General features: G+C 53.9%; 4 protein-coding genes across 4 annotated transcripts in view; 3 read left to right on the forward strand and 1 right to left on the reverse strand.

Moving 5' to 3' along the window:
* Positions 1-248, forward strand: part of POSPLADRAFT_1146282 (hypothetical protein) — a gene marked incomplete at both ends in the record, with an annotated part of 1,374 nt that extends 1,126 nt beyond the window's left edge. Inside the window, one exon of the mRNA XM_024485912.1 lies at positions 58-248. Coding sequence (XP_024337979.1) covers positions 58-248 — 191 coding nt within the window. The remainder of the gene's footprint in view (positions 1-57) is intronic.
* Positions 249-1,238: 990 nt separating this feature from the next.
* On the reverse strand, positions 1,239-2,975 carry POSPLADRAFT_1146386 (hypothetical protein; the record flags this gene model as incomplete). The annotated part of the gene is made up of 3 exons (XM_024485924.1): positions 1,239-2,208; positions 2,265-2,693; positions 2,746-2,975. The coding sequence occupies 3 exons, from the start codon at positions 2,973-2,975 to the stop codon at positions 1,239-1,241; spliced, it is 1,629 nt and encodes a 542-aa protein (XP_024337980.1).
* Positions 2,976-6,310: 3,335 nt separating this feature from the next.
* Positions 6,311-7,540, forward strand: POSPLADRAFT_1034673 (hypothetical protein; the record flags this gene model as incomplete). Its single annotated transcript, XM_024477041.1, has 5 exons — positions 6,311-6,313; positions 6,366-6,558; positions 6,621-6,792; positions 6,844-7,034; positions 7,098-7,540. The coding sequence occupies 5 exons, from the start codon at positions 6,311-6,313 to the stop codon at positions 7,538-7,540; spliced, it is 1,002 nt and encodes a 333-aa protein (XP_024337981.1).
* Positions 7,541-9,894: 2,354 nt separating this feature from the next.
* Positions 9,895-12,872, forward strand: POSPLADRAFT_1040385 (hypothetical protein). Its single transcript, XM_024477735.1, has 8 exons — positions 9,895-10,067; positions 10,116-10,174; positions 10,240-10,364; positions 11,246-11,998; positions 12,052-12,104; positions 12,161-12,231; positions 12,374-12,499; positions 12,648-12,872. The coding sequence occupies exons 1-8, from the start codon at positions 9,991-9,993 to the stop codon at positions 12,695-12,697; spliced, it is 1,314 nt and encodes a 437-aa protein (XP_024337982.1). The 5' UTR covers positions 9,895-9,990; the 3' UTR covers positions 12,698-12,872.
* Positions 12,873-13,140: the final 268 nt, after the last annotated feature.

Raw genomic sequence — 13,140 nt, forward strand, 5'->3', positions numbered from 1 at the left:
GTGTGCGATGCGGTGGAGGGCATGGAGGCGCTTCGCCGTCGCGGACGGTGAACATAGGTGTGCCTGACAGCAGCGGATCGGCAAAACCGCGCCCGTTCTCGGACGATGCGCAACAGCAGCAGCAGCAGCAAGGCACGTCGTCACACCCTAAGATGCAGCGCGCGGACTCCGACCCGGTGCGCTCGGGGAGCGACGTCAGCAAGGTTGGCCTGGGCATCAACATGCCGGGCTCGGGGAATTCGCGATAGAGATACTGGTTCGTGGATATCCTGGGTAATTGTACGAGGTGAGGTTCCGGCATCGGTTTAGGATACTGCAGGCCCGAAAACGACTGGGGGGCACGCGGGTGCATCCCTTTGTTTTCTTTATTATCATACTACTACTACAGCAACGACAGTTACATACAGTGCACGTTACCCTATTACCCCTTGCAATGTGTTACCCCTGCATGTTGAGGCCTGGGATGGGATCTTACAGTCAAAGCTCTTAGCGTCTTGGTGACATCTGGCATGTGATGTATATACAATTTCCTCCTATCTATCTATCTCTCCTCACTCGGTGATCTGCGTGTGCGGAAGTGTTGTTGTGATCATCATTTGGTATGGGGTACCGCGCGAGTGACTACACACGACATCTGAAAGTCTCTGCATCCCCACAGCATGGATGATGAATGGTGGATGGATAGATGAGCTCCAAGGTGCATTTGAGCACATCCCATAGACCTAGCGGCAATCTACGCGTACTTCGAGCACTCACTGCGGGTGCGTAATGATATCATAGAGGCATTGGGTGGCAGGCTTACGGGGTAGGTCGTTTTCGACACGCGAACGAATAATGTCAGCAGTGTGCGGCCCATTACAGCTGGGAGTTGAATATTAATATTTGATATTGATACTATTTGTTGCAGTGTGATGGGAAGTACTCAAGGATGGCTCGTTGATGAACGCGCAAGATCAAGCCTGAATCTTTAGATTCGATCAAGGCTGATCTCGAAATTCAATAGCAAGTCTCCGCGCAATTGCAGCCGATCGACCACATCCATCAAGATTGTCCCATTGCATCAATGCCATCAGTGTTCCATTACTGCTTCATATCATTATAATTATACTTCGTAATTACATTATAGAGAAGCCACGGGGTAGTCCACGCCATAAGAATAATATGATCATGTCCAGAGAGAATCCATGTCTGAATTGTCCGTGCGATGGTCCATGAGAAAATTAGAATGCACGAACGCATCATGATGCAAATATCGCGTCCAGCTGCACCTTGAACATATCCTCAACCACCCGACGCCGGATGTTCCCCTTCGTCGCTGTCCGCGGCAGCGTCCCGCGCCCCACCACCACCACCATCCTCGCAGACGTGATCCGCTCGTGCACATACCGCCGCACGTGGAACTGTCGCGTCCGCCTCACAATCTCCCTCCGCAGCTTCTCCGCGTCCATCGCGACCAGCGCCTCGACGAACACCACCGGCGACGGCCGCCCGTTGCCCACCACGATGCACTCCGCAACCAGGTCCCCGCATGTCGCCCGCACGTTGTCCTCGATCGCCTTCGTGTCACACCGCAGCGCTGTCGAGCTCTTGATCCAGTCGTCGTTCCGCCCGCGGCTCACGTACGCACCCGGCGCGACTTCCACGAACAGGTCGCCTGTGTGGTAGTGCCCGTCGGCCGCACGGAGTGACGGATCGGGGCAGTCGGGCGAGTCTGCAAGGATGACCAGCTCAACCAGCTGCGCGTGTGCGTTCGTATGTGCCGATGTCGCAGCGGAAGAGGGGGAGGATAGGGAGATGGAGAGGAAGCCGTATTTAGTACCCGCCATCGGGCGCAGCGGTGGATTGGCGCGGCCTGAGCCCCGTGCAGAGAGCAGCATCGCACCACACTCCGTACTCCCGAACAAATTCACCATCTTCATCCCATGCTCGTACGCCCACGCCTCGTCCTCTGCAGCCATCGGCTGCCCCGAGTACAGGATCTCGTCGAGTGCGCAGAGTTGTACGAGCAGCTGCGGGTCCTTCCGCGAGTTGCGGAGGTGGACGCCGAGGAACGCGGGGAACTGGTTCAGGCGGTTCAGCCCGCACCGCGCGATCATGTCGACCAGCTCGCAGGAGGAGAACGTGATCTCCGTCGGCTGGACGGTGCACGCCCCGTGCTGCAGCGATCCAAGAAACATGAAGGTCTGCCCAATGTGGCACATGCTCCCGCTGTGCAAGGTGGATGAGCGTCATGTCTCGGAGTAGTAGACATCAGGGGAGCTCACATGAACACCGTGACATCCTGTCGATTGCTGCTAATGGGCTTGCTGACCTGACCAGCTTTGATAATGATAGCATCCAACCATCCATAGCTGCACGGGATCAGCTTCGGCGACCCCGACGTCGATCCAGAAGTGTGGAACATCATGATCGTGTCTGTCCTCTTCACAGTGCCCAGGTCTGTCATAGCAGGCACTCGGGCCCCGCGAAGGTCGACACCGTGGACGTCGACGGCCGTGTGCACAGGCACATGGCAGCCGGACAAGGCTGGAACATATGCAGCATCGTAGATCAGTGCCCGCGCATTCGCTTTGTGCAGCAGCTCGTATATGATGTCCGGGTTGGGCAGTTTGAGCGAGAACAGCTGTGGGACGTATCCGGCTCTTGCGATGCCGTAGATGTGGAGGACATCCATGTACGTCAGTCCACCAAGCCTGAATATGCTAGCGTTAGAACAGGCAATCCACCCCGGTCTCGAGGGCTTACCAGAGGCCCACGACAGACCGCTGTGCAAGTCCGTCTGCAGCCAGCGTGCGGGACCAATAGGTTGCGAAGAGCTCAACGTCGGATTCGAACTGGCTATACGAGACAACTTTCCACGACTTGATTTGATTTGTTCGATGGTAGACGACAGGGACTCTGAAGGCAGGTGCAGAAGGGTAGAGAGATGCGCTCTGTGCGAGGACAGTGAGATGAGTTCTGAGCGAGGACACCATCATGCAGGAATATAGCTGGTATAGGATAGAGTAGAGACTAGTAGATATTAAAAGGAAATAGCTAGAGTAGCAGACGAGACTATGAAAAGCAAGGTAGATGTGCTGGAGAACAAGTCGACTGTCCATCCGATGGCTCTTATATGCCAAAGCGTCAAGTGTTTTGCGCGCATCATGCGCTTGCAGATGACGACCAGGGCGGACGTCGGGTACCCAGTGAGAGAGCGAACGGACGTTTCGCCGTATGACGGTGCTCGAACACGGCCGTTGTTTCTGGTCCTGCACGATGTCAAAATCGTGTCCAAGGGCTGTACTGATCACGAGTAGCTAAGCGAATGAATCTACGATACCTGCATATTTCCGGTCAAGCGGCGGTCTCGCGCGCTCCTGCAGGTATTCCGAGCGGGTCCAGCTTTGCGACAATCATCTCCACCAGCATGTGGAATAGAGAAATACGTGTGACTGAAAGTATATACGTGGACGCCACGCCTCCGCCGCCTCTCCAGAAAGTAACCCCAGGGAAATCAGGAAGCAGGGAGAGTCTAGCTGCCAGTGGGCGCGCCACCGCACAGCCGCCACCGCTCGCGTCACTCCACGTGATCGCATCGCGCGTTCAGCCCTGTTCACCCGCGTCTTTCCCCTGCATCTTATTTTTGAACGCTCACGCTCGGAGTTATGCTTTCGCGTCCGTTATTTGAGTCACCAGACGTTTTCACAATCATCAATCACATATTAAAAGCAATCATGAGCAATTAGCACAGTAATCGCACTGCTACGACTATCGCAGAAGCACCAGATCGTCAACGGTCAGATAGATGCCCCTGCAGGGTGCAGGAGATGCTGTGCCACATTGGGCCGCCGCTGCCAATCACCACTGTCCGACATCGACACGGACATAGCAGGCTACAGGAGAGAGAAATAAGCTTGCCTCTTCTCCGTCAGAGATCGGATTGGCAGGGTGCTTCCACAGCCCCTTCCCGGTACGTGCGCATACGTACGGACGCGGCTACGGTGACTGGTGCAGCCAAGACAAGCTGTTCACTGCAGGCGCCATAAATTTCAGCGATTGCAAAGTGAGGCAGGTTTCATCTATGAGCTTATAGTATTTTACTGTGAGGAAGTGAAGATATGTCGGCAGAATCTGTTTGGAAATGTGTGCCTGACACCTGTGCTCAACATTTCCATTTCTGAACGGGTCGTTCACTAGCATAATATATTATGCGCGCCGTACGATGCACGACGGCTCTTCAGGACGCGGTGCGGTGCTGGGAATTGATGTTCCCGGGTTGTTATACTGTTATTTGTAGTTGGAGATAGCTGGAACGCGGTCAAAGGCAGCCCAATGGTCGGGAGCACGCTAGCCGCGGCGCGACATGCAAATCCCGGTTATGCAAGATCGTGCCGCGAAGCGATGGCGTTAGTCTAACAGATTTGCGGAAGCTGTGGATCTAGCCAGGTTCGCCTACCACCGGGCCGTTCTTGGTCTGCATCTGGCGTCTCACGCTCCCCGCTGTGTTTCGGCAATTTGGGACTGGCGATCGGGAAGCTAAAGTCGTGTCCTGTCTACGAATGCTCTCAATGGACATGACATTGCATTGCGAATGAGTACACTTACCGCCATGAATTCCCCGTCCTCATGCACTCTGGAGAAGGAATGCGAGTCGTTCGTTGCAAGGGTTGTTCCAATGTTTCTTGATTGACAACTATGCGCCACGATTGATAGCAATTGCTACGGTCATATGAACATCATGCATTTGAGGGCTCGCCAAAAGCCTGTCCAGCGGCGGCGCCATTGAGGAACTCCTGGAGCTAAACACCATGTCTTGCTCATCTCCATTGAATTGCACATGCGCCTATCTGTATGCTGCGATAATCCCAGATGATCTAATGTGTCGCATATGTGATGAGGCTATACGGAATAAGTACGGCACAACCCAGTTGACCCCGAATGGACGTGTGTGGTTCACGCACAACGGCTCATCGATGACGAAGCGCACTTCTTCTAGTGCAACGTCGCGCCCGAGGTTCAATCCATGTTCTGTATAAAAGGCCCACATATAAACGAGAGCCTTCGCAATGACATCAAGTTAAGAATTCGCTTTGTGTACCAGAGGGGGGCATTGTAAGAGCACCTACATCTGCAACCAAGTCCAGCCTCCTAAAAGACAAGCTCGCAATTTCAAGCAGCTCCTGCAATTTCGGGAAAGGGATATCTGCCAATGATGAGTGGGTGACCGTAATGTAGAGGCAGAAGCTCTGAGAACACGGATGGAAAGCCATTTCCAAAACATTACCAATGAACACGACAGATGGTGAGGTTTTCGATGCTCGGCAACAGGCGTGCAAAAGTCACAGCGGAGGTGCTGGGGTGTAAAATATTGGTATCCCCTGTAGGTCTTCAGCATCTCGCATGGCCGCAGTCTTGATGTGAGTCGCATGATGAAAAGACATGCGCACTAATCTTACAAGCGAGTAGACTCATCCCCCGCTGCGCAGGACAACCGCTGAAAACAAGATAGTCTGATCCCTCCAATACCATGCCTTACAAACGAGAGAACATGCATAAAGTGTAGTATGACCACCTGCCAGAAGATGAATCATCTATTCGCAGACTTCCGTTGGGAGCTCTGGAATGCTGAGCCGACAGAGGGGTCTGGGCATGAGTAATGGCCACAGTGGGTTCACCAGACGAGCGAGGTGACAAGCAAAGGCAATATTAGAGCCACCGGCCTGAGCAGGAAAAGACTGTCCATAATATATTAGTGTTTCCTATCTCTCAGCGCGCGTCAGTAACCAGAACTTTGGTAGGCCTAGGAATCAACGGAGGTGCCGCAGGGCTTTTTCTAGGTCGTCGCTTCCTTGCAATCCCAGCACGAAGATGAGAGTACATGTGTCGATAGATGTAGCACCATCAACAGCTCAAGGATACAAGTAGCACATGGGTGTACTGCTCGTATCTCCATTTATGAGATCCCGTAGACAATTCGCTGGGTATGCTTGGGAGCGATAACCTCCCATAGCACAGGTTCTGTGCTTACAACTCGAGGGAACTGTGGATGATTATCTCAACTTTTGTCCGTCTTGAGAATGAAAACCTTATAAAGTAGTATTCTAAGTAGCTCTAATATACCGGCGAGAATAATCACCTGCCTTCGGAGGCCTAAGTCGAAAAGTCGAATTGACAGAAGGGCGAAAGGGTTGTAAGCGCTCGTGTCGCTTACGAGCGCCCGGACGAACTCAGAGCCGCCCGAGCAGCATCACTGAGCCTTACCTTCCACCACTTGGAAGTACTATCAACTAGCATTAACTCAACTCGATTGTGTGAAGGCTCGTGAAAGATGGTATGTGACTGTTAATATCACTCAAGAACAACCTAACGACGTCCTTGTTCAGGCTCGTAATGAGGAGAAAGCACAGTCTATGCTGTATCGTTTCCGCGAGGCCCAGGCAGCGGAGCTGGGCCTCGGGACGCGTGCAGATCGCCGGCCAAAGATGGCGAGCGCATGCAAGAGCCTGCGCGAATGCGAACGGTGGCGAGGAGAGATTTTGAGGGAGATCAGTCGGAAGGTGTCGAAAATCCAGGATGGTGCGTCTGTCTACATGCTCGCTCCGCTACTATGTAGCTGACTGGCATATGGTGTCTTGCAGCTGGTCTCACGGACTATGAGGTCCGCGACCTCAATGACGAAATCAACAAGCTCATGCGGGAAAAGCGGCACTGGGAGAACCAGATTGTTGCACTAGGAGGCGCAAATTATCGGCGGAATGTAGCCATGGTGGATGACGACGGGAAGGAAGTGCCCGGAACAAAGGGATACAAGTGGGTTGTTCTTCCCTCGAAGCACGCGCATGTACCGACATGACTTAACAGATACTTCGGTCGAGCTAAGGAGCTGCCGGGCGTGAAGGAGCTCTTTCAAAGCAAAAAGAAGGAAGAGGAGGAAGAAAGCCAGGCGCAGAACTTCTACAAGAAGTTTCAGAATCAGGGACCCGCATATTTCGGCGACCTCGATGAGGTTGACGGGAAGTTGCTCGACTTTGAGATGCATGCAGAAGACGAGGGTCTGTTTTGCTGCTCAATTTGTTGCTCATACTTATGTGCTGATACCTGGTGTTATTGCGCAGAATGGCAAGACGCATATTCACATCTACGGACAGTACTGGGTTTACCCGTAGACGAGCCAATACCCCCAATACCTCGACCAGCCAAGACTACAGCCACCATTACCATCACCGATGCGTCAAGTACAGAACCATCACCACTAGACACAAAACGAAAAGCGTCCGACGGGGACGTCGACATGGCTCCCGCGGACGGTGCAGACGACCACGCCAAGCGACAACGGACAGACGCCCCCACTCAGACGGGCGCTGGCGCTAATGCAGAGTTATCGCCACAAGAAGCAGCCATGACGGCTGCGCGAGCGACGGCGGCATTCATATCGTTCTTGTCGCCCGAAAATCTCCTTCCTCCCAAGATGCCAACGAGGGAGGAGATGGAGCAGTTCTTGCTTGACCTGCGCAAGAAGGCGCTCGTGGAGGAGTATTTCGGCGACACGCTGTCGTAGGGGCCGCCAGGCTCCTTCCCGCCGCTGTGGGAGTTATAGGGGCTCAATCCGACAAATTTGACGCAAGCTAAGTCCTGCAAGCCCATCTGCCACACTTGCGCCACAATCCGGCTACATCCGAGGCTAAATCAAACTCCGAATCCCAACCTTAAACCCCCATAACTCCCTACAGCGGCTGGCACAAAACATCTACAAACAGCGGAGGAGCGGCGCATGTCACCTCGATTAGGAAGGCAGGATAATGGCCATCATTACATAATTATCTCGGTCCCGTGTACAGTAGCGTTTCTCGCGTCCTAAGGCGCGTCGTGTCTCGTCGTCCTTGGTGCAGTTTTGTGACCAATAACTATAGCTTTCACACAGCTAATGAATTTTCTACATCTGGCTTTCACACAAAGGATCACATCCCTGTCGAGCTCAATCTGACTGATGAAGGCGTCATGCAACAGTGAACACCCCTTCGTTGAAGAACTCATCCTCGGCCTGGCTGGCACTTCAGCGCTCTCAATGCATTTGCAACCCAGGTTTTCGACTGTCACATTGAAGATATGGCTTCCAAAATGGAAAGTGTTGCGAGCAATGGGCTTTCTGCGCATTGCTGTTATGCTTACTTAGGGGGGATTGCAATGATCTCAATTGATGCAATCAAAATGTTTTGATGACATTTATCATATCCGGGAATCAATCCTGCCTCATATGGGATGTGCGGCGCCGGTCCTCCGCTGTTTGTAGATGTTTTGTGCCAGCCGCTGTAGGGAGTTATAGGGGATTAAGGTTCAAATGGGATATCACATGATATGCACGTGATGAGATGGCACATGATCTGTGGCAAGACTTCTATTCTCGGATACACAAGATAAAACATTGAGTACGCTATTCGGATGAAGTCCCCTATAACTCCCACAGCGGCGGGAAGGAGCCTGAGGGGCCGCCTGAAATTTGTTGTTCTTGTATTATATCCACTACCTGTCAAGCCTTCAAGCTTTGTCTCAGGAGCCAGGCAGGATGTACATCAGTCGCACGCGCGCCTGTGTGCTTGACCGACCGGGACATATGACGCGAGTATCTGAAGGCTGGATTCACACGTACACGAAAAAGTACAGTTCTGGTACAATTCTTGTGACTAGCAGTGTTCTCATTCGCATGAATTGTGACCTTGCTCGGGATGACACTCACTCACTGAACCCTGATGCCTGGGAAAGTCGGAACCATATCGTCAGCACCGACGATAAGAATGCACTCGATTAGATCAGAAAGGCGCAGTGCGAAACGATGGCCCGCAACGCATGGACGTCACCATTTCCCATCCAAATCCGGGAATGCCCTACAGACAGATCTATCAGCTCCTGCCTGCGAGAAGTGGTTCCACATCCTTGTGAGCTGTCACAAAGGACATTTTCTGATTATTGGCAAACCACAATAATGGGCGGTACAAGGGATATACTGTCGCTTCGTACCCCACAGAAGCCGCAGGGAAGGGAATTGCGCATGAAGAAGCGATCGAGCTGTGCTCTGCCAAGTCATGGGGAGATCTCAGAGATTCCAGAGGATTCCAGTACGGTAATAGCATAGTCTAGAGATAGGAAGTATTAGCTGAACCAAACATTTCGTCACTGCACTGCAAGCTCAGCGTTGGTTCGCTTAGCGCTCTCATCATGCGCGCTCATACGAACATTGAGGCCAGATCGTGAGGGTTGTCTGGGCACTCACTTCTTGTTGCACTACATCAAGATAAGAAGTTTGACAAGGAAAATAGAGTTTCACAGAAGAGCCCGAGTAGAGAGCCGCTCTAGTGCCGCAAGGAGACTTAGACCGACGACAAAACCCCAAAGAGAAGCGGCAGTCGAGAATAAGTTTACACCTCCGCTACTTGAGACCTGCCATAGGCGTTGTTCGTGCGTGAATCCGCGCACAAAAACACGGCATATACGAAGACTAGAGCACACAAGGGACGCCACGGCTTGAAGTCGACACACCGGGATACAAAATCACTTCACTACGGCCTTCCGGATACTGTAGGGTAGGGCGATGTCATTCTGGCCGTACGTATTACAATCGATGCCAAGGCTCTGAGAGTTTGCCAGACCAAGCCGGTTGACCGCGTCAGGCTGGCGACATACGGCGGCAGTCTAGGACAATGCCGAAGGGCGAGAGCCGACGAAAACACGATCAGAGGACACGACTGAGGCGACCGCGAATATCCCTTGCACAGCATCAGCGTCCTTCCACGGTATACGAGAGGCGGCGGACGCGCGAGACGATGGCAAAGCACAGGCGGTCGGTGACGAACGGCAAGGACGCGATTCGCCGTCGTCCGACGGATCCGTTCGGTGCAGACGCACCTGTTCCCACGTGCGCACTGCGACATCATAGCCCCCCTTCACGCGCCGTGGCTCCTTCATTCTGCTCTTCTCTTGCTGTCTGTCCCCGTCGTAGGCGATACCTGCACCATGCTCTCAAGACAAGTCTTAGCCCTCGCCCGCGGGCGGGCTCTCCGTGCCGACGCTGTCGCGGTATCGAAAGGATGGTATGTCGCCACGCCATTCGCGCATTTCTGGCGCTGAGCGTGCTGTAGGAAACTCGCGAGCTCGTATTCAAAACGGGCGCAATTCCACTCGACGAGACTACTGCTTGGTGCGTGGCCTATTCCTGGGTGGAATTCGGTGTATGCCAACTAGCATCATGTTTTACACGTTTAGCCGAAACCGTCAAAGTCCCTCAGATGGCTGAGTCCATCTCTGAAGGCACGTTGAAAACATGGCTGAAACAAGTGGGCGACACCGTGCAGCAGGACGAAGAGATTGCTACTATCGAGACTGACAAGGTGAGTTGACCCTGCACTGATCGTGACGCGTCTTTCTGGGCGAGTTTGTGTTCTCTTTCGGTGAGGCCTCCGCGCCATTAAGTGGTGATTGCGTTCAGATATGCACCTTGACAACATGGAAGTATATCATACTGTGGAAATGTCTCTGAAAAGGATCCCGGGGTTTATGGCACACCATTCTGCCTATATGCCCGCCTTACGATGTCCAGTTATACCGCTAGAGAACTCCGGCGGCTAGGTGCGCTCACGGGCCAACTCTTGTCCCAAAGATGCGCATACCGCGCTCGTGCCTAATGCTTTACGATATGTATCAAAGCTTGGTGCATGTTCCACAACTACAGGACATCAGTTCCTTTTCTGCGTTGTTTCGCGCATTCGCTGAGCTACGTGAGGATATGCTTTGATACCTTCCCGTTATGGTCTCTGTTTAGTGGGTTCCAATAAAACTCGCACGCGCACTAACGCGCTCGTGAGGTCGGTCTAATCTCGTGTTATATGCTCCTGGTCTGCGAATGACAATTCCCTTGCCTTTCTCGGTTGACGTTGGAAGATGCACTATTGATGCTCCGTGTTCCGAAACACGCGACGCACGGCCCCACTCTAGTCACAGATACACGCACGCCTCGTTTATCCGACGCTGTTGGGCCTCGCTGGTGTGTTGTGTACGTTATGGGGTCTCCGTTGTCCTCTTACGTTTCGTATGAAGCACCATTCACTATCCTCCTTCTCCTATTCTAGCCCTGTATATGCATCATTGCCTTGCTATCTGCCTAAATCACACGAGCGTATCGCCACGATAGGCTTTCTTCTGTGTGGCGCTTCAGATCCCGACGTGCAGAACTTGGTTTGTCTGTAGTCTGATAAATGTTTCGTCCATCCAGATTGACGTGTCTGTGAACGCGCCATCCGCTGGCACCATCACGGAGCTCCTTGCTAGCGAGGAGGACACCGTGTCTGTGGGACAAGATCTCTTCCGATTCGAGCCTGGCGAGGTCAGTGAATCAAAAGAGAAGCCTGCGCCCGAAACGCAGGACAAGGAGGAGCCCAAAGACCAACAGGTCGTGAAGGGCACGCCGCCGCCGCCATCACCGAAGCCCCAGGACGTGCGCGCCGAGGATAAGGCTGGCGTGCAGGGCGGCGAGGCGAAGAAGGAGTTGAAGGAGACTTCCAAGGCCGCCCCGCCGGCGAAGGGCAAGGAGACGAAGGCGACGGAGGCAGCGCCGCGCGTGGCGGGTGCGCGTACGGAGACGCGCGTGAAGATGAACCGGATGCGCCTGCGGATCGCGGAGCGGCTGAAGGAGTCGCAGAATGCGGCGGCGTCGCTGACAACGTTCAACGAGATCGACATGTCGAGTCTGATGGAGATGCGCAAGAAGTACAAGGACGAGGTGTTGAAGGAGCACGACGTCAAGCTGGGCTACATGAGCGCGTTCGCGAAGGCGTGCTGTCTCGCGCTGAAGGAGATCCCTGCCGCCAATGGGTCAATCGAGGGCGACGAGATCGTGTACCGCGACTACGTCGACCTGAGCGTCGCCGTTGCAACTCCGAAGGGCCTCGTCACTCCCGTCGTGCGGAACGCGGAGAGCATGAACTTTGTGGACATCGAGCGAGAGATTGCTGCCCTTGGCAAAAAGGTGAGTATGACAGGCATCTCTGGTATGGCGTCACCTGAATGTTTCCTGTGCAGGCACGGGACGGTAAGCTGACGCTCGAAGATATGGCGGGCGGCACCTTCACCATGTATGCGGATCCCCCTTGCGCATTGTCTGCTGCTAATTGATCCCCTCTGTGTGTAGTTCGAATGGCGGCGTCTTCGGCTCCTTGTACGGCACGCCAATCATCAACTTGCCGCAATCTGCAGTGCTCGGTGAGTGACGAGTTCCGCCTTGCGCTCCCTCGATCGTCCCGCCGATCACCCCGGACCAAAGCAAATGGCCCGGGGCCGTCTCCCTTGCTCCGCCCCTGTCCGTCCTACGTCAACTGCGGCTGACGGGTGTTGTTCATTTCAGGTATGCACACAATCAAGGAGCGCCCGGTCGTCGTGAATGGCCAGATCGTCATCCGTCCTATTATGGTCGTCGCGCTGACGTACGACCACCGGTTGCTCGACGGGCGGGAAGCGGTCACCTTCCTCGGTGCGTGGTATCGTTCATTGTTGCCCAGATACTTCATTACTGACGCGCATTGTTCTGGTTTTCATTTCGCTTTTGTTTGCGCTTGTGACGGTCGCTCTGCTTTGCATCTGTGCTGTTGCTGCTGCTGTCGACGGTCGCCCATTCACAGTGAAAGTACGGGACTACCTGGAGGACCCAAGGAAGATGCTCCTGGCCTAAGACGGTCTGGTTCTTCATATCTCGTCCTCATGGCTGTCGTAAGATATCCGTGCGCTCGCGTATACAGTAGTCTAGATATCGGGATGCGCATCATACAGCCTCCGGAGTCTCGACGCAATCCGTTCTATGTCTATAGTCTCCCGTCTGTAATGTCATCCCCGGACTTTGCCTCTTCGGTCCTGTGCCGTGCGACGGTGTCCCCACGTCTCTTCTCTTCCAAACTCCTTCCCAAGGGAGCCTACAAGCGCGCGCGATAAGACTTTTTGGCTTCCTGGACCGCGGGCCTGCTGACTATGCGGGTTCATCTGCGCGGGTCACGCCTGAGGGAAGTGCCGGCGATGACGATGAGGGTGCTCAGCTGCTCAAGCGGCCGGGGCTCGGGATGCCGTTTGGGGAAGGTTCCTGTTTATGAAATCTGCACGCGTAGGCCGAGATCTGGCACT

The sequence above is a fragment of the Postia placenta genome, assembly GCF_002117355.1.
Source record: "Postia placenta MAD-698-R-SB12 unplaced genomic scaffold POSPLAscaffold_9, whole genome shotgun sequence".
In the NCBI taxonomy this organism is placed as follows: Eukaryota; Fungi; Basidiomycota; class Agaricomycetes; order Polyporales; family Adustoporiaceae; genus Rhodonia; species Rhodonia placenta.

Excerpts from the sequence above, each read along its gene's own strand:
- POSPLADRAFT_1040385 (XM_024477735.1), top strand. The coding sequence starts at position 9,991 with ATGCTCTCAAGACAAGTCTTAGCCCTCGCCCGCGGGCGGGCTCTCCGT. Across the intron at positions 10,068-10,115 it reads GTCGCGGTATCGAAAGGATG|GAAACTCGCGAGCTCGTATT; the intron begins GTATGTCGCCAC and ends AGCGTGCTGTAG. Across the intron at positions 11,999-12,051 it reads TTGCTGCCCTTGGCAAAAAG|GCACGGGACGGTAAGCTGAC; the intron begins GTGAGTATGACA and ends TTTCCTGTGCAG.